Source organism: Triticum aestivum, chromosome 2A (assembly GCF_018294505.1).
Source record: "Triticum aestivum cultivar Chinese Spring chromosome 2A, IWGSC CS RefSeq v2.1, whole genome shotgun sequence".
In the NCBI taxonomy this organism is placed as follows: domain Eukaryota; kingdom Viridiplantae; phylum Streptophyta; class Magnoliopsida; order Poales; family Poaceae; genus Triticum; species Triticum aestivum.
In genome coordinates this window covers 785,446,934-785,466,117 of record NC_057797.1, presented here as the reverse complement: position 1 = coordinate 785,466,117, position 19,184 = coordinate 785,446,934, and the positions used below count along the sequence as shown (strand labels likewise).

The window sequence follows — 19,184 nt, the reverse complement described above, 5'->3', positions numbered from 1 at the left end:
AACGTGACTTCTGAAAAAAAGAAACAGGCCCATGTAAAAGCCCATTAGTGAATCGTTTTAAAGTCCTTGGGAAGGCTAGAATGGCCTCCGCTAAGGGCTGGGCATTCTCTCTGCGATTAGCGCGTGCGTGCGGATCAGGGCTACGCCGCCGCCGTCCTGAACTCCCGTGCCCTTGCCGCGTGCTCGCCTCTTCTCTCCCTAATCCCTATCGATCTGACTCACACGGCGACACATGCAGCTGATTCACTGGCCAATTCTTCAGGTTCAGCCAACAAACTAGCCGAGGTTAATACATCAGACTATCTACTAATCTCTCTCAATTCTCATCTTCCCTCATCATACATCATATTTTAATTATTTTTGTTACATCACAATCGTTAGAAATCATGCACATGCCAACGACGACCAGCCGATCTCTACCAATGATGATTTTTAGTTCAAACCCATGTAAATGCAGGCTTAAAAGGCAATCTTTTTGTTATACAATGATTGTTCTTGTTTGTATATTTTAAATTTCCATATGGCATTCTTTTATAGCCCGGTATCATGTCATATTTAGGAGTAGTTTGATTATCAACTTCATTATTGACCCATTTAGCTATAGCTAGACATTGCCTCCGGCATATAAAAAACTGTGTGCCCAGGCAAATCGAAATATGAATGATATTTGTATACAAAACTATTGGGTAGTTTTGTGATGCAATTTTTTTTTTGGCTTCAAATTCTTCGTTTGGCCCCCCCTATGTCTAAATCCTGGTTCCGCCCCTGGCTACGATGGATCGCCGCCGTCGTCCGTCGTCCGGACTCCGGAGCCAGGAGCTTTCTCCGCCATCCTCGACGTACATCCCCGTCACTCAGTCCACCAATGCCACGGTCACTTCGATCTTTAGGAGATTCGAGTCGCCGTCTCTGCACCGGCCCACCGCCACGGGAGCACCTAACCTACAATGGAGAGAAGAGAAGGAGCTCCGTCCCGTGTGTCTGATGATCTCCCCTCCTCCAGTGGACTGGTTGGTAAGCAATCCCTTGCTCCTCCTCCCTGCTGACTATGATCGGTCAAACTGAAGGCAAATTTTAGCATGCTCCCTCTTACCTCTCCTTTTCACTTTAGAGGAAAGAGTACATAATAGATCTGAGGCATTGATTTGATTAAGTAGTGGTCTTCTTATCTTTCATGTAAAAAGAAGGGGTAAGAGGGAGCATGTTAAAATTACTCCTGACTGAATACATGCGTACAGTACAGAGCATGTCGTAAAAAGAGGGGGTCAAAATCAAAATGGATGCTTTCTGAAGTAGTATTTGTGTAGTAATACTATAGGTAGGTGAGTGATCTCAATTTGTTCGGTACTACGTACACATGGCCATGCCACTTCATTCATTAGCTACCTGGGGAATTGGGGATTTGGGTCTACCGACACATGCATGAGTATGGTTTTGTTTCCATGTTAAAAACGTACGTAGTGGCCTGATTGGAACGCTCATGTCCCTTCTCTGAAAGAGCCTGATGACCTGATAGACCCATCCCTTCCTCCTCCCTTCAGTAGGCAGGTCAAGCTGAAGCTCCATCGCCTTGGCTGGGCATCAAGCTGCAAGAGGCTTGTCCAGGTACCATAATTACCAGCTTCTTTTTCTTTCCAGTGAGTATATATTAGGAGGCTGATTGGCTTGCTCTTGCAGATAGTCTCCTGGCTAGCTGCAATTTGAGAAGCTGCTACTTTGAGGGATCTGCCGTCTCTGGCAGATCAATTACCACCAATTTATCACTAGACACTGGGCTGTCAGGCGGCACGGGCTCGAGAAGAGTTTGAGTCTGTACAAGTGCACAACAAGGGAGGGTCAAAATCAAAACTACTGCCTTCTTTTCGCGTATATCGGTCAATATTACTTCATTAGTTAGCTACCTGACAAATTGGGGGTTTGGTCGTCTGTATATAGTAGGCTGATACATAATGAGTTTGCCCTTCTTTCCAGGTAATTAGATATATACTGACTACAAATGGAACACAAAGCTACCGCCGCGCGAAGTGATCTAGAGCAGATATTAGTCGATGAAACCGCAGAACCCACGGCCCTGCCATTATCACTTTTGAAGGACATCACAGGTGATTTCTCTGACGATCAGGAGATTGGACGCGGTGGATTTGCAGTGGTTTATAAGGTAGTCTACATGGCATGAGTTTTCCAATCTTTATCATGCTTGTCCTGAAAAATCAACCGATGCTTGACACATGTGAGTGTGATAGGGAATATTTGGCGATAAGGTGATCGCCGTGAAGAAGCTGTCCAACGCTTATATGCATGAAACTGAATTTGATCGAGAGATTGAATGCCTAATGCGGGCAAAGCACAAAAATGTAGTAAGATTTCTGGGATATTGTGATGACACACAAAGAAGTAGGGAAAGATTCGATGGAAAACATGTCATGGCAGAGATCCACCAAAGATTGCTTTGCTTCGAATATGTACGTAAAGAGGGTCTTGATAAGTATATCAATGGTAGGACCACCTGGCCTCTAACTTTTCCCTTTATTTTCTTTGTTCATATATTGCAAATTATGTAATTTATCATATAGCATCTAGTATTCAAAAGTTAAGACATCAAGTATCTCAAATCATAAACCCGGTTTCTACTCTCCCTTTATAGGTGCATATCGTGAGTGGGGAACGTGCTATAAAATAATCAAAGGGATCTGTGAGGGTCTGCAGTACCTTCACGATAATCATATTATTCACCTGGATCTGAAACCCGCCAATATACTGCTCGACGATAACATGGAACCGAAAATTACTGATTTTGGCCTATCAAGATGCTTTGATGAAAATCAAAGCCAGGATATTACCAAAACTATATTAGGAACAATGTAAGCAGCTTACTCCTCTTTAAAGCTCAGCCTTTTGTGCTCTGTGATTTAAATTGCACACTCTTTGTTCATTAGTCTATTTGGTCTTTTATATTTTCATCCAGAGGATATTTGGCACCAGAAATTCGCGAAGGAGGTGTAATCGCACGCAGCGCTGACTTGTATAGTGTTGGTGTCATTATCCTGGAAATACTGACCGGGCAGAAGGGGTATCAAGATATTGGGGATGTAAGAACAAATATATGCCATTGTTATAAAGATAAAAGCTCAATTTCCTTTTTGTCTAAGAAAGATTGACTTTAAAATAATGTTCACACTTTTTCATCGCATATGTATTTACATTTTAGTTTAAGATGTTGCACAATATCATTTCTGGCAGCACAACTAATAGTGGAAAGCAAAATTTGGCTTCTAAAGAATCAGCGAAGCAGATTGTTTTTGAGAGAGTTTTTGTTCTTTGTTTTGATGCTTCATTTCTGAAAGTGCAATTTAAATGGTGATGGATCTGAGTTGAATCTATCGGACACAATTGACTTCTTAGAGAACTTTTGTTGTTAGTTTGATGCTTGAATGTATATGGTCAGTATAGACTGCACATTTGACTTTCCTATGTAGAAAGATGTTTACTGATCCATTTCATAGACCATAACTCACCGTTGTAACTTTTTAGGTACTTGAAAGTTGGAGCGATAGATTGGAGAGATCACAACGAGACACACTATGCGAGCAAATACGAGTATGCTACGAGATAGCTTTAGAGTGCAGGGAATTCAATCCAAAGATGAGACCACCTAGTGCACGAGATATAATTGACAGGCTACACACAATGGAAAGTATCCAGGTACGTTCAAAATTTGAGTGTATGCATCTCTTCCTTTAGTTCCTAGGTGCTACAGATTTAGAATTTTTTAATGTACCACTCGGATCCTTGCGCCTGGAACCATCTGAGCTGCTACAGTACGGGCTTTAGTTGCACATTCCCATTTCGACACTAGACCCCTTTTCAACATATAATACTATCTCAGGTTGATGATATAAGTAGCTTTAGAATTTTTGCCACTCAAACATTTTCTAAAAGTTTGACCATCAATAAATAATTAGCAAAAAGGGAACACCAAATTAATATTACTAGATAGATCGATATATATTCATAACATTTAATCATTTAAAAAGTTTTGGCACTAAAGTGACTCTCCATGCCATGTTTTAGCACCAGCGATGTAATTGCCTCTTTATTTTTTGCCGGGGAAATAGGAGTAGTATTGATTGTGAACATGGTCATGTCTTGTCTTCTAACTGCATGCAAACTTTCGTGATGAAATACCATGTGTGGAGGTTTGGAAAAACAAGTTCAGTGCTCAAAAAAGATTTTTAGAACAACATTTTTTACTAATTCTTTTGAATTCACTGTTGTGGTTGAGCTCCAAATTGAATTTCTTGTTTCCAGACACATGAATAATAGCAAAAGTGAATTTTTGTAGGGCTGGTTTGAGAAAATATTATACCTTTCTACCGAGCCGGCTCAACTACCAGGCTCGCTGTACAGTCTGGTCGAGACGAAACCACCACTTCCCGTTAAAGTCGGCCAGTGCGGCGCGGCGACGAAGATGGCGTCGATCTACGACATGGTGGAGCCGATGTCGTATCTGTGCGTGAGCGTGGTGCAGGCGCGGGACCTGCCCACCATGGACATCACCGGCGCGCTGGACCCGTACGTAGAGGTGAAGCTGGGAAATTTCAAGAGCGTGACGCGGCACCTAGAGAAGAACGCCAACCCGGTGTGGCGACAAATGTTCACCTTCTCTGCCGCCCACCTGCAGTCCAACCAGCTTGAGGTTATCGTGAGGCACAAGGACGTTCTTCGTGCCGACTTTGTTGGCCGCGTCGTCTTCGACATGTCCGACATCCCCAGCTGCATCCCACCTGACAGCCAGTTGGCCCCGCAATGGTACCACCTTTCCAATGCCCACGGCGAGAGGTTCCCCCATGGCAATAGCCTCGGCGAGATTATGCTCGCCGTTTGGCTTGGCACGCAGCCCGACGAGGCCTTCATGGAGGCGTGGCACTCGGGTACGCACTCCCTCTCCCGAGAGAGGCTCATGAACACGCGCTCCAAGGTGTACTACTCCCCCAAGCTCATCTACCTCAAGGTGTTCATCATCACGGCGCAGGACCTCATCGGCGCTGAGAAGGACCGACCGCTGGCGGCGGCCATCGCCAAGATCTAGATTGGCAACCAGATAAGGAGGACACGGCCGGGGCAACCGCAGGGGTCGGCGAACCCGGCATGGAACGAGGAGTTCATGTTCGTGGTCAGCGAGCCATTTGAGGACCCCCTGGTTGTGACGGTGGAGGAGAAGGTTGGCGCCGGGAGGGACGAGCCCATCGGCCGTGTTATCATCCCCGTGGCGTCCCCGTACGTGTCGCGCAACGACCTGGTCAAGTCGGTGCCGTCAAAATGGTTCACCCTATGGCGCGTCATGACGGTGGATGCGGCAGCGGCGGACATCACGACGGGGATCAGGGGCGGACCTAGAGAGAAAATGATCCGGTGTCCCATCATATAATCACTCACAATATTCATCTAAGAATGGGGTGTCTTTCACTATAGTTTGCATTAAATTTACAAAGAAAAATTCCTGCACCCGGTGTCCTGTGCACCCGGGTGGCTCAACATGGGTACGCCCCTGACGGGGATCAAGCACCGAGAGCACTCCAAGACGTTCGGACGCGGCTCGTCTGCCGTGCCTTCACGCACGGCAGAACTGCCGTACGGGCCACAATCGGCCGTTCGTTCACTGCTTTCTCATCCAACGGACCTCTGCTACCCCACCAACTTGCTTGTTTCACTATACTCTGAATCTGCTCGCGCCAAAAATTGTAGCAGTGAGGATGTAAGGTCATCACCGCATGGGTTAGAAAAGTAGCCGATCATCAAGCTGATGCGTCCTCGTTGCTATCGAGCTGCAGCCACTGTGTCGCCGTCAAACCGCCGCCGCCATCGCCGCGTTACATCCAACGGAGCCGCCGCCGCCATTGCCGCGTTACATCCAACGGAGCCGCCGCCGCCTCACTGTCGAGCTGCAGCCGTTGTGTTAACATCGAGCCACCGTCGCTGCCATGTCAGTCAAGATGCCGCAGTTGCATCACATCCCATCCTCTCTCTAGTCCTATGAAGTCTGAATTGCCCCAAATTTGGTAGTGGCCTGTAGTCATGCCAGTTTCTCACCCCAAAAATTGCAGGTACAGCCGTTCCAAGCATAGTCTGTAGTTTTATCAGGGAAACTGAAGAGCTATTGCAATTTTCACCCCTAAATCAGCCAAGCACTCTACTAACAGAGTACTGAAATTTGTAGAACTGAAACTGAAGTGCTACTGCAATGTTTAGCACTGAAGCATCCAAGCATGCTATTTGTATTAACAAAGTACTGGATTTTTTAGCAATGAAACTCAAATATTTTTGCAATTTTGAGCATTGAAACTCAAGCACCAACAGAGTACTATTACTACTTATATAAATCCCCAAAATACCATAACACTGAGAAGCCACATCACATGAGTGCATTTCACAGAACTACTGCTAAATGGACTTTTCACTGCATCCAAATGAAGAGAGCACTTCCTTTAATTATCAAAAGAAGTCGTCACGGCAAAGGGCTTCAATGTCTTCGACTCTAGAAGTCTGCATTACAAAAAGTAATTTCATCACAATGTACAGCTGCATTATTGAACGTACTAGCAGAACACAATTTCAGATCACACTTACCGTCACCAAATCGGTAAAACTAGGTGCAATATAATTATCTGTGAAACAATTACTCCCGGTCACATTCTGGTTGCTCCAATACTCATTGTTTTCTATGGTGTGCGATTGTGATGGTCCAATCCCATCTTCTCTTTGCTGAAACTAAAGATAACAAAAAAATTCAGCAAAGTTGTAGTTTATATTTTAACTAACAACAAATTTGTAGTATATAAAGAACATACCTTAGGTAATTTCTTTGCTCTCTTTACTTCAGTTTGTCCTTTCTTTGGAGCCCCTTTCTTCTTGTTCTTATGTTGCTTGTCAATCCAGTTCAACTTTCTCTTTCTAGTTTTCTTCTTAGGAGATTTTTTCTTTAGGCGTGCAGCAGCTAAGTGCTCATTTGATTCTTCATGTACCACTTGGGTGGAACATCCCTCCATGTGGTTACTTTGATGGGCATTTTTCATTCGGCCTAGAAATTCCTTAGTAAGGCTATCAAGTGCACTTTCAAGCAGAGTACAACATTCTTCGGAGGGAGCTACTTGGGTGGCCAAATTCATAAACTTGCGATTGAGAGATTTGTAGCGCTGATCAATATCGAACATTGGGTTCTCAACAACATTCCTCCCACTTCTGTCCTGAATAGTTCCACACCGTGCTTCTCTAGTCCATCTCTTCAGAATATAATGTTCTGGCAATAACTTAATGTTCATCAAATCAAGAACTTTTATAGCATGGGCACACAATATACCGATTCTCTCAAACTGGCCACAGCTGCAGGAAGCTGTTTGTTCAAAAGGATTCCCAATAACTTTGCATTCATCTTCGGAGCTGATTGTTATGGCAAATTCATAGCCCACATCTAGTTGTTTGGTGAATGATGCAATGGATCTCTCAAATTCTGCTTGAAAACTTTCAAATATGATAGGACTGTAGACCTTGCTTGCCTGGATTAACATGGGAACATTCATTTTGACCCTAGGTAATAACTCCCTAGACTCATACTCTGAATTCAACTCAGCATCACGTTTCACTTGCACGGCCCTTTCAAAATGTTTGAAAAAACGAAGAATGTCAAGATCTGCTTTTAAGTGGTTCTTGAGGTCATTATTTAGGCTCTCACTTAGTTGTGTGCTTCGCATTCCCAAGGTGAAAGCATCCATCATAAAACATTCATCCCACTTCTCTTTTACCTTATAGATGCTATCAAGCCAAGTTTGTTTTTCTATTTTACCTCGCATGGTGTCAAAAGCTTCCTCAAATGTTTCCTTGTCTCGGTACTCATACATGCAAGCACTGAAGTCTGCAAGAATATGTGGTTCATCCTCCTCCTCCTCCTCCTCCCCCTCCCCCTCCCCTTCAACCTCCTCCTCCGCCTCCTCCTCCTCCTTCTTATGACAAGATAAATGTTTGATGGCATTCTGCATTATGTGAAACGTGCATAAACCATGCCGTGCCATTAAAAATACATCCTCAACCGCATTTCCCATTGCAACATCTTGATCTATATATATAGTTCTTGGATGCTTCTGATTATGTGCAAAGAGAAAAGTTTCAAATAGCCATTTGAAAGCCTCATATGTTTCACTATATAAAAGGCAAGCACCAAATATAACAGTTTGTCTGAATTGATTGAACCCAACGAATACACCAAATGGCCTAAGTTCCTTGTTGGTTCCAAATGTTGTGTCAAAAGTAACCACATCACCAAAATGAGCATAATCAATTAACATTTTTGCATCAGCCCAAAATATATTTGTGATCTGTTCTTCATTGTCCAGCTGTATGGCATATTGGAACGATGGGTTTTGGGCGACTTTATCCTGAAAGTATTTTAACATGCTCCCAGCTTCACCATACATTAGTTCCCTTTGGCGCTTAGTACGTAGGTGATTTTTGTGATCCCTACGTATATAGCCAAGAACAGATGGTCCACCAACTCGACGACTAGCACACTCATACTCAGCTTTTGGCCCAATACCTGAATCATCTGCAATTTCAATCTCAAAAGCTTGAATTTCAGATATCTTTCGCTGTGATGGCAGAAAGTGGCATGTTTCTTGCAACTGCATAATGTGGTTGTGCTCTAGAACAAGATCGGTTACTTCATAATTTCCCGCTTCTCTGTTTATTGTGAGACCCATGCGAGCTAGACAACCGGTTCGAATCTCAGCTCGAGGTTCCTTAATATGCTTATCTCTTTTGTCTTTTCCTCGATGGCCTTCCTTGCGACAAACAAATCTGCACGACGTGATTGGGTTGAGGTATCGCTTTCTAGTACCAAATCCAACTTTGCCCCCATAAGTAACCCAGAATGTCCATGCTTCATCGACAGTGCCGAATTTCATGCCCATCTGTGGTACCCAACTTGGTATGGCACTCGATCTATAAAAGCCAAGACTCAATTTGCATTAGTGTACTGGACATAAATAAATAACTGTAAAAAAGAGCTGTAGTATTTTTACTGCATCTCACTTACGTATTCAGACTGCCATTATCCTGGTGATCTCCCTCGTTTGTGCTTTCCACTGGAAAACAGATGTGGGATGGCTCCACCAATTGACTAAGTGGCAATAAAAACCAAAGTTCTTCAGCAATACAGAGGAGAATGTACAAGGAAGAAAATCAGCTAAGCATCAGTTTTGAAAAGCAAATTAGGAGATCGATGATGATTTTTTGATTTTTACCTATGGCGATCGAACGTGACTCCTCGCCTTAGATCGCAACGTGTACGCGCAGTTTGGAGCCAGCTTTGTTGGATGTGACACAGCGGCGGAAGCTGACGGCGACGCTGCGATTGCAACTTTGTTGCATTCGGCGGCGGCGGCGGCTGCTCGACGGGCGACGCGGTGGCGGCTGCTCGACAAGCAAAGCCACGGCGGCAGCTCCGTTGGATTCGATGCGGCGGCGGTGGTGGCAGCAGCTTGGCACGATCGCGGCGGTGGCAACTCAAGGAGAACGCATCTTGGTTGTGCCGATTCGTGCGACGAGCACCTCAGTCCTCACCTTGATACGCGGCGCAGCAATTTTTGGCGCGAGAAGGCCAGACGGCGGACGTGATTTTGGCGCCTATTTTATTAACAGCTCCCGCTAATTCGGTTCGCTTGTTAGTGGGGTAGCAGAGGTCCGTTGGATGAGAAAGCAGTGAACGAACGGCCGATTGTGGCCCGTACGGCAGTTCTGCCGTGCGTGAAGGCACGGCAGACGAGCCGCGTCCCGTTCGGAATACGTGCTCGACGTGGACTCGCACATGTTCAACCTGCGCCGGAGCAAGGCCAACTTCGACCGGATCACCTTGCTCTTCTCTGGCGGCGTCGCCGTCGCCAAATGGTTCGACGGCATCTGCAAGTGGAAGAACCCACCGACGACGATTTTGGTGCACGCCGTGTTCCTGAAGCTGGTGCGCAACCCGGAGTTGATCCTGCCCGTCGTGTTCTTGTGCATGATCATTATCGGGGCGTGGAACTACTTCAGGCGGCCACAGGGGCCTCCACACATAGACATGATGCTGTCACGCGTGGAGCTCGCGCACCCGAACGAGCTGGACGAGGAGTTCGACGGACTGCAGCCACCGCACATAGATACAATGTTGCGGTGGTACAAGGATGTGTCATACCCCGACTAGCTGGACGAGGAATTCGACACGTTCCCGACGTCCAAGCCCTCGGACACCGTGAGACGGAGATACGAGCGGCTGCGGAGCCTGGCTGGGATGCTGCAGACGGTTGTCGGCAACCTGGCTGCGCAGGGGGAGCGCGCACAGTCACTGCTCCGCTGGCACGACCCCAGGTTGACGCCCGTCTTCATTGCGCTCTCACTGGTGATGCCCGTCGTACTGTACCTGACGCCGTTCCGGGTGGTTGCCATGGTGATGGTGCTATACTTCCTCCGGCCCCCGTGGTTCCGAGGCCGGACCAACCTGCTCCTCAACTTGTACAGTCGTCTGCCTTCCAAGGACAACCTGATGCTATAAGGGTTTTGCTTTTTTCGTGCGGTGAACGTGATGCCTTATGGTTGATCCGTTTGATGCATACAGCATGCAGGAGTTGTTCTTTTTCTTATCTTCGTTTTGGTTGACTATATATGTGGACTTTTGTATATATGACCTTTCCGGATTCCATATATAGGACATTAATATTCACTACGTTGTACTAAGATGCTGAAGTTGTGTTGATCTCACTTGATCCTAAATTGCATTCCTTTTTGTCGAGCAATTTTGAATGACAAACATTGCTTCTCATGTCAGAAGAAAATGAAATTTAATTATTTCAGTTTGTTCATTTGCCAAAATTATCCACAAGAATAGGTCAGATAAATGTTCACCTTTCGTTCTAGTGCTTCTATTTTAATGTGTAACAGTTTCAAAATCTTCTATCATTCACTAAAAATGTTGTAGTATATGAACAGAAATGTTCACATAGTTTGTGCTTAAAGATTTTTAAAATAATAAGGACCCTGATAAGTACCACACGTGTGGCACGAAGCAATTTCGCCCTGACGTTTTTTGATGGCAACTTTAGTTATCCGGGGATGGCAACTTTAGTTGTAAAGTATGGCAACTTTCTGTACAGATGGCAAGTTTTAGTTTTTTTGGGGTTGGCAATTTTAATTGTAAACACGGCAGGGCGGTGTTACTTCGTGCCACACGTGTGGCACTTATCATTTGGGAATAATAAATACTATGTAGCCAGGCTGTGGCCGTAGTAGTCAGGCGCTCTGCTCCCATGATGTTGTATTTGCTTGTCGTATATGGGGTGAGGACTTTTGGCGGGCGCCCTTGAGGACGGTGGTTATCATGACCGTTGATATGTGCATTGTGATCTGGATTGGGTCACACCGATTGGCAGGCTAGAAAGTTGGCGCAGGCCTGCTACCAGCCTACTAGTAGGGATAGGCGTATACGTTTGGCACATGTACTGCGCATGGGCTGGCTCGACCACATCTGTTCCGATGGCCCATACCTGTTTATTTCAAAATAGCACATGACCTATGACCCGTGACTCGTCTTCAACCCACCCTTTTCCCCCTCCGGCCGGCCTAACCACAGGGGCCGCACAATTTCTCTTGTCCCGACCTCTCTTCCTCTGTACTGAATCACGGCGGCGCCGCCGTCCTCTCTGGGCGAGATGGGCTCCTCTGGTGGCCAGTGCGATGGGTACATCTCCTTCCCTCCTTAACCCCCGTCCGCTATCAGATCATGCTCTAAAATAAAATCATGGGCCCCTAACCGTAGCTTATCCCTTTGGATCAGGTTTCTGATTGATGCGGAGGATCCCAGCGGAGGCGGCCGCCCTGTCGAATCTCGGGCATCCATGAGCGGCGCCAATGGCCAGATTGGTTCTATCGGAGATGGGGCTGACGAAATCCAGATGGCCGATGTCTTTGGCAATGCGGGCTTCGATGTCTGCTCCGAGGCAACGAGCGGGTGGAGGAGGAGGTAACAATTGATCCCATGTCTTCCCTAGAGAGTATAGTTGCGTGTGTTATTTTCTGTCTAAATATTTACTTTGCAAATAGATGCAACTAGAAAAGTGATTTCCCAATGTGGAACATATGAATACAGTTAGGATTTTCAAACTGGAATTATGTCCTACATACTATGGGTCTATGTGGTTACTGCTATATTTTTGAAATTCAATGAAATGCCTTGGTGTCTACTTGTGTGATTTAGTTTATATTGCACAAGTATGTTGGCTGTGGGTAGTTAAATTTCTTGCCGCACGTATTTACTCATCTTGTACACTTTAGCTTGTTTTCTGGATTTAGTGGTACAGATGTGATGTGTAATAAAGTAGACCATCCAATTGGGGTAAATTCTAGTGGTAATATGTGCTGTTTAGCGATGGCGGTGCATACTGTATCTGATAACTTTTCATGTTGGCATAGCATTTTGGTCAGGGAGCTTTTAAAAATCAAGTGCTTATACCTCCTAAAAACATGCAGGGTTCGGATAGGCAAGGGGCCTGCAGTGAGGGATCTGAATCCAAACAGGAAAACTGCACTAGAATTGTCTGTTAGGGCATATGCAGAGAAGCGCAATGGAACAGTTGTGAAGCCAACAATTGGCACCTCGTTTGACTCGATTGATGAGGCATATGAGTTCTACAATCTTTATTCTTGGGAGTGCGGTTTTGGTATCCGTCTTTCAAGCAGCAGACTGAATGTTGACAGGAACAAAGCCATGCAAGAAATTGTATGTGCATGTGCGGTACGTGTCAATCTTTGGTTGTGAAGTGTGTTTTTTTATTCTTCTGAATTTCTCATGTTTTTTAAATTCTTGCTAATGCCGGCCTGGAATTATGAATTGTCTTCTGACTGGCATAATTTTTTCGTGTGTGAAAAAACATGGCAAACCACTAAAGGAGAACACCCGTTCAACGAGATGTGGTTGCACAGCTATGATTAGGCTGCTTAGGTCCAGTGATAATGGTTGGTACATATCAGAACATAAAAAAGCTCATAACCATCCATTGTCTTTGACTTGCGAGGAGAAAATGCATTGGAGTCACATAGGCATATTGATAGGTACGCGAATGATCTGGTGAAGCAACTGCGGGACAACAATGTAGGGCTTGGCAAGGTGTTCAGCATCGTTGGTAGTTTCTTTGGATCGGTGGAGAATGTCCCGTTCACAAAACGCTCTTTGAAGACTCTGTGTCGGAAGCTTAACAAGGAGCAATCTGATTTTGATGCGATGAAGACAATTGACATTTTGTCAGAGATGAAAGCAAATGACCCTGATTTCAATTATATAGTGCATGTGGATGAGGAGAGTCGGATTAAAACTTTGATGTGGGTGACTAGCAGGGGCTGTGATCAGTACAGGTGTTTTGGAGATGTTATCATGTTTGACACGACATACCGAACGAACCTGTATGACATGCCGTTTGGGCTGTTTGTCGGGGTAAATAACCACTTCCAGAGTATAATATTCGGAGGTGTCATGGTTAGAGATGAAAAAGAGCAAAAATTTAAATGGGTTTTCAGGGAATTCATTCGCATGGTGGGAGGGAAGCACCCCAAAACGATTTTGACAGGTTTGTGTGCAGCTCAGTCATATTTCTATCATCACATATATTCAATAGATGTTCGATTTATTTTGCCTATGCTATAGTCGTTGATAAGCATTTGCCTGCTGATTATTTTTTCAGATCAGGCAAGATCAATGGAAATTGCTATCGAAGCTGAGCTACCGAACACATTGCACCGGTGGTGTAAATGGCATGTCTTCCGGAAGGCTAAAGAGTCGATGGGGACACTTTGGAGCAAGAAAAGCGATTTCAAATTAGAGTTCCATAAGCTTGTGCACCACATGTTAACAGAGGAGGAGTTTGAGGCCGGATGGGATGAAATGTTGGAGAAGTATCCTCTCTGCACACTACTAGGGAAAAGCCTAGCAGCAGCGCGGGTTTTGGGCCTTTTAGTAGCGCGGGGGCCGGCGCTACTAATAAGGCGCTACAGCTAACGTATAGCAGTAGCGCGGGAGTGTTGCAGCAGCGCGCTTAAAGGAAGCTCGCTGCTGCTAATAGCTATAGCGCGCTTCCCATGTGCGCGCTACTGCTACAACCGCGCTGCTGCTAACTTTTCTCCACTCGCTACTGCTAATTTTAGTAGTTTTTTGTTTTTTTTTCCGGCATATTTGTTTTGTATTTGAACAGGCTTTATAGAAGAATCTTTAGCACATACAAATGTCATTATGATACACATACAAATGCCTGTGAGACCACAAATGTAATCATAGCATATACATACAAATAGTCTCGTCATAATTATCATCCAACACAAAGTGGTATCTTGTCATCATCTCGAAAATAGCGATACATGTAAGTCTCGAATACTTGCAACTACAACGTCATCCATCTAAAGAAAGGTATACGCGAGAAGAGCTATCACTATGAGTGAGAGCGGAACTATGCAGTACATGTGATGGCGGCTACGAGTCCTCTCTCGCGCTAGCCTGAACCTCAAGTAACTAGCTTCTCCTTCTTGTCTGCTTTTGAAGCCTTTATGGCTGGCGTCCGAGAACCCATTCACTTGCGCCTGACACTCATGCCACTCTTTGTACACCCCCGGAACCTTCCCTTTATACACGAATAGCAGTTCCATCTCGCCATCAAGAAACTAGGTACCTGTTAGAGATGCATGTTCATGAAGAGGATGTACAACCATATATATGCAACAAAATATACTAGAGAACACTCAAAAAGAAAGGGTTAGCAACTAGATGCAACATACAGTACACAAATTAATTAACTAGAGGTACGCATGTCATCGTACGCAAACTAACAAAGTAGCGTTACGCAAGTTCAGCAGGGATCGGGGACATCATAAAGTTTCATCGCTACAAATACTATACAAGTTCAGCCGACACATATCATCATCATCGCCATCATAAATCACTAGAAGTTCCATCCTTCCATATCATCGAGGCCGGACCCTAGCTTCTTGAACGACGTGAGGTCTAGACGTTGCATGCCTATGCGAGTTCGGACGTCAGCTCGCGATATAGGGTCGTGGTGGAACATCCCCTTCTCATCGACGACTTCTTTCATGATGATCGTTGCAATGTCGCTTTGGATGCGAAAGAAGTCATCTCTAAGTTTATAATCCGCTTCTCCATGAGATTCTAGCCACTTGTGGATATGATCATCATTTCTGCTTCTCATGCGAAGCTTTTGGTGATCCATGTTGAACTGAATCATGAGATGGAGGATGTAGAATCCATCCTTCTTGCTTGGTTTTGGGACATGGATGCAGGAGAAGTTAGTTTTATGCGCGAAACCTATCTTCTTGTTCCTTTGTTTCCTGATCTGCATGTGGCCACCTCTAAAGCTGAAGCCTTGGAGAGCATCATCTAGAATATTCATTATGTGGGTGTAGTCTTTTTTCTCGTAGTCTCTGGAAGGGTCAAAATACACGGCGTGGGAGACTTGCAGATAAAGAACGATAAGGACGGCGCGCCCGTTGCTGCGGGGAAAAGACATCTCAAATTATTCCCCATAGAGAGAGAAGGAATGATTGAAATGTATGAAAGGGTTGTTCGAAACTGACTTACTTTGGATGATAAGGCACGAGGACAATTTCCCGGTCCTTATTCTGTACCATGAAGTTTTGGAGGTACTCCCTAGCAGTTTCACGCTCAAAGTCGCCGAGACTCAAGAAAGACTCGTGCATGTAGTACGGATCCGCCACACAGATTTGCGAGACTTCTTCACTGTTCACGACAGAGCTCATATGTAGCGCAAAAAGGCGGACGATTGTAAAATCGAGCCGCCTTGTCAGAAACATCTCAAAGATATGGTCAAACCGCAGGAAGAACACCTCCGCGGGCCGTGTCTCGACGTAGCACTTCCCCTCAGGCACACGAGCCGCGTATGTCGGATATCCTGGATCCTTTGAGGCTAGTAGGCTTTTCTCAGTCGACAACACATGGTCGTGCAGTCTCCTGAGATCCCCTGATAGTGCCTCCAGCGGTTTCGGCGGTAGCATTGGCTCGCCCGTGAGATGGAACATGGCTGCACCTTTCACGGGTACACGCTCTTCAGAATGCATCGTCTGGATGCTATGTGCTCTGACTTGTTTGGAGGCAGCTATCTTCCCCGATCTCTTTCTCTCCTTTTTATTGGGCACACCTTCTAGACCCTTCCTTAACCCCTGCCCCAGTGTTCCCGGGCTAAGTACTATATGACCCTCGCGCTGGGATAGTTGAGCCTGTGTTGAGGCGGCATCTTCAGGCGTGTCCTGTGAGGATTTCATGAAGAGAGACTTTTTGCAATACCTGCTACGACCTTCCTGCCCGGGCATATCATCCATATCCTCATTAGCAAGCTGATAGCCCGATTCGTCATATGGTTGACTCATCAATCCTATGTCACAGTAATACGCGTTTGTATTGAGGAAATCCATAGGGTCGACCTCCGTCTCATCATCCATTCTCTGTTCTACAGGACGAATTACATTAGCCAGCACTATTGCACCCCCTTCATCATGTCGTCCGCGGCTCTCACCCGGCACTACAAGAGCTGGTAATTGCATAGGCAGGGTGGTGGTCTCCGCACATGCTTGTTGATGTGTGGTTATTGGTGTGCTCTCGGCCGGCTCCAGACGAATAAGATTCTTCGGCCATAGCAGCACCCAACCCTTGCAGCTTCCAATCCACGGCGGGGTCTCGTTGTCCGCTCCCACATGCTGTACTGGAGGAGGCCAATCCTCGTGCCCCGATTTCACATTGGACAAGCTAACCCTAAAGTGCCCAGCAGGGATCGGCTGGTTGTGGAACGTGGGTTGCAAGGGGTCCATTATCATCCCCTTACCCACGTCCACCTTCAGGCCTTTGATCAAGTAGAGTATGGTGCACGGGGTTTCTTTCGCCTGCAAACACATATGTCTGTGGCGTAAAACATCCGAAAGGCAACAAAAATGGAATATTATATATATATGGTGGTGCGACATGTAATTACCGTGATGGCGTCGAGCTCAGCCAAAGACAAAGGCCCACCGAGCGTGCCAGCGACTGAGGACGGGCTGCTCTATGAGCGGGAGCGGCTGCGAGAGGAGGCCCGGTTGCGTGGGCAAGTGATGGTGCGATGATGTCGTTGTTCATGGAGTTGCTCCCGTTGAAACTGGGCAACGGGAAATCATGTACCGTCTTGTCTGGATTTTCCTTCGTCCAGTTGATGATAACTGGAACCAAGTTAGTAGCGAAATCATTTCTGCAGGCAGTTAGAGCTGCATTGACTGCCTGCTGTAAGAACTCATATTTGTCCTCGGCTGCTTTTTTCGCGTCCTCAGCTGCTTTTTTCATGACCGCATGCTTCACCTTTGTGTCGATGTCCGCCTGACTAAACTTCTTTTTCTGCTTCTTGGCCTCCGGCCCTCGTTGTAAAACACCTTCCACGTGGCGCCGTCTCCAGCGTCGTGCACACGACCATATTGCGGCCCCTGGCCCAAAGGGAGTCCCTTAAGTTCGTTCAAGGCCCGGTTGAGAGGGGTGTCCCACTTGGGCTTTATCGGAGAAGTAGGGCTTTCGGCTGCAAGCTCGTGTTGCTTCTCCAGTAGTCTAATGAATTTCCTCGTGATCTTGTCCGTGTAAAAAACCTTTTTCTCCTTGTCCCACTTGTAGCGGGCCCTGATGAAGTCATGCTCCAAGGGGTTGGTGAACTTCGCGAAGGGGTCTGGGAGACCCGCGGCTTCATGTTCCGCGTCCTCCTTATCCCATATGGGCCTTTTACCGAGGTAGCCACGGCTTCCGAGGTGATGCTTCCCCATGTTCCTTTGCTGAAGGCTCTTGAATTTCACAGCCTTAGCCTTGGCATCCTCGGTAGCGCAAGTGTCCTTGAACTTTTCGAACTCCTCTTCCGTAAGTGTCGGATTTTCCTCCAGAATCTTGGACAGGGGTTCCTCAGCCTCAATAGCTCATTTCACCCTCGATTTCCAGGAGGCCAAATCATTGCTGAACATGCCCATGGCGTGATTGTTAATCTTTTTCATCTTCGGATCATCCCACGGTTGTTCTATGTTATCATCCCGGTCGGGGAACTTGAATCTCTTGTGCAACTTCGTTAGGAGCAACTGCGTCAAATGTTCTTTACTCCTTAAGTCATCGTCGTTGATGCTCGCGCATTCCCGTAGGATGCATCCTACTTGGTTCCCATAGCACTTGCGAGGTTCTTCCGTCTCTAACGGCTCAAACTTGCCAGGTGCCATCTTTGTGATCACAAGTCGTCCAATCCCTAGTTTGTTAGGTTTTCGTATCCTCTGCTTCTTATGCTTCCTCTTTTCGGTACCGGCATCGGCGCCGGTATCTTCCCCGCCGGTACCTTCCCCACCGGTCTCGGCGCCGCCATCGGTGCCGGCGCTGTCGGTGTCGGTGTCGGCGTCAGTACCATCATCGAGGCGGACCTGCAAACCATGCTTAGCATTCAAAAAGTCGAGGCAGTCTTGTTCACCCTCATAATCCATCTCGTCTGCATCTTGGTCAGAAGGCCCAGTTTCTTCGTTGTTCGACATGTTTCCTATGATTAAGTGTCCTCATTTATTTATAAAAGTATGAATAAATGAGAAATGAGATAAAAAAGAAATCTATGTGCCAGCACTCGATATGCCAACTATGTAGCACAAATCATGCCTTTATTCACGGGAAATTTCGGCATGACCTTTGCTAAAAAATGGACATATCGAGCGCCTGAAGTTCACCGGAACGGAAATGAATCAACATTCCGGCATAACATAGGCCACTCGGATCATTTACCAAAACATGACATGTCCAAAACATGACATATCCACATATCACATGTCCAGTTCAAATTTGCATATAAATTCAGCAAATTTTGAAACCTATCTAAATTCATAACTAAATAGATAATCTAATTAACATAACTAAAATGTAAGTAAATTAACCCTAGCTAGCAGAGAGAGAGAGAGAGGGGGTGGTTTACAGAGGATGCAGGGCGAGGAGGCAGGCCTGATGACGGCCGAGGTTGGGAGAGGAGGAAACAGAGGAGGGAGGCGAGGGCCGACGGGTCGGGGGCGAGCGCGGCGGGGTCGGTGGCGAGCGCCGGCGCCGGGGCCGAGCGCGC

The 19,184-nt window shown here is 46.2% G+C and overlaps 1 protein-coding gene, 1 long non-coding RNA gene and 1 pseudogene across 4 annotated transcripts; 1 reads left to right on the top strand and 2 right to left on the bottom strand.

The window, feature by feature from the left end:
- The first annotated feature begins 1,235 nt into the window (after positions 1-1,235).
- On the top strand, positions 1,236-10,728 carry LOC123038327 (FT-interacting protein 3-like; annotated as a pseudogene). Its single transcript, XR_006417808.1, has 10 exons — positions 1,236-1,318; positions 1,542-1,605; positions 1,678-2,158; positions 2,244-2,496; positions 2,645-2,861; positions 2,966-3,089; positions 3,532-3,702; positions 4,343-5,426; positions 9,326-9,533; positions 9,802-10,728. The product of XR_006417808.1 is annotated as an FT-interacting protein 3-like (transcript).
- On the bottom strand, positions 6,335-8,085 carry LOC123191238 (protein FAR1-RELATED SEQUENCE 5). 2 transcript variants are annotated; one of them, XM_044604052.1, is made up of 3 exons: positions 6,849-8,085; positions 6,628-6,762; positions 6,335-6,543 (listed from the first exon to the last, which is right to left on the bottom strand). In XM_044604052.1, exons 1-3 carry the CDS (start codon positions 8,064-8,066, stop codon positions 6,493-6,495), a joined length of 1,404 nt encoding a protein of 467 aa, XP_044459987.1. In that variant the 5' UTR covers positions 8,067-8,085; the 3' UTR covers positions 6,335-6,492. The 2 variants fall into 2 exon arrangements, with proteins under 2 accessions (XP_044459987.1, XP_044459985.1); XM_044604050.1 differs by having other exon boundaries at positions 6,337-6,543; positions 6,628-6,768.
- Positions 8,861-9,415, bottom strand: LOC123191239 (uncharacterized). Its single transcript, XR_006496772.1, has 3 exons — positions 9,294-9,415; positions 9,086-9,194; positions 8,861-8,991 (listed from the first exon to the last, which is right to left on the bottom strand). It is a non-coding gene; the product is annotated as an uncharacterized lncRNA (long non-coding RNA).
- Positions 10,729-19,184: the final 8,456 nt, after the last annotated feature.

Bases quoted from the DNA above. Each gene is read 5' to 3' on its own strand.
- LOC123191238 (XM_044604050.1), bottom strand. From the start codon at position 8,066: ATGGCACGGCATGGTTTATGCACGTTTCACATAATGCAGAATGCCATC. The intron at 6,769-6,848 runs GTATGTTCTTTA...TGTTATCTTTAG, and splicing joins GAGCAAAGAAATTACCTAAG to TTTCAGCAAAGAGAAGATGG. The intron at 6,544-6,627 runs GTAAGTGTGATC...TTTGTAATGCAG, and splicing joins GTTTTACCGATTTGGTGACG to ACTTCTAGAGTCGAAGACAT.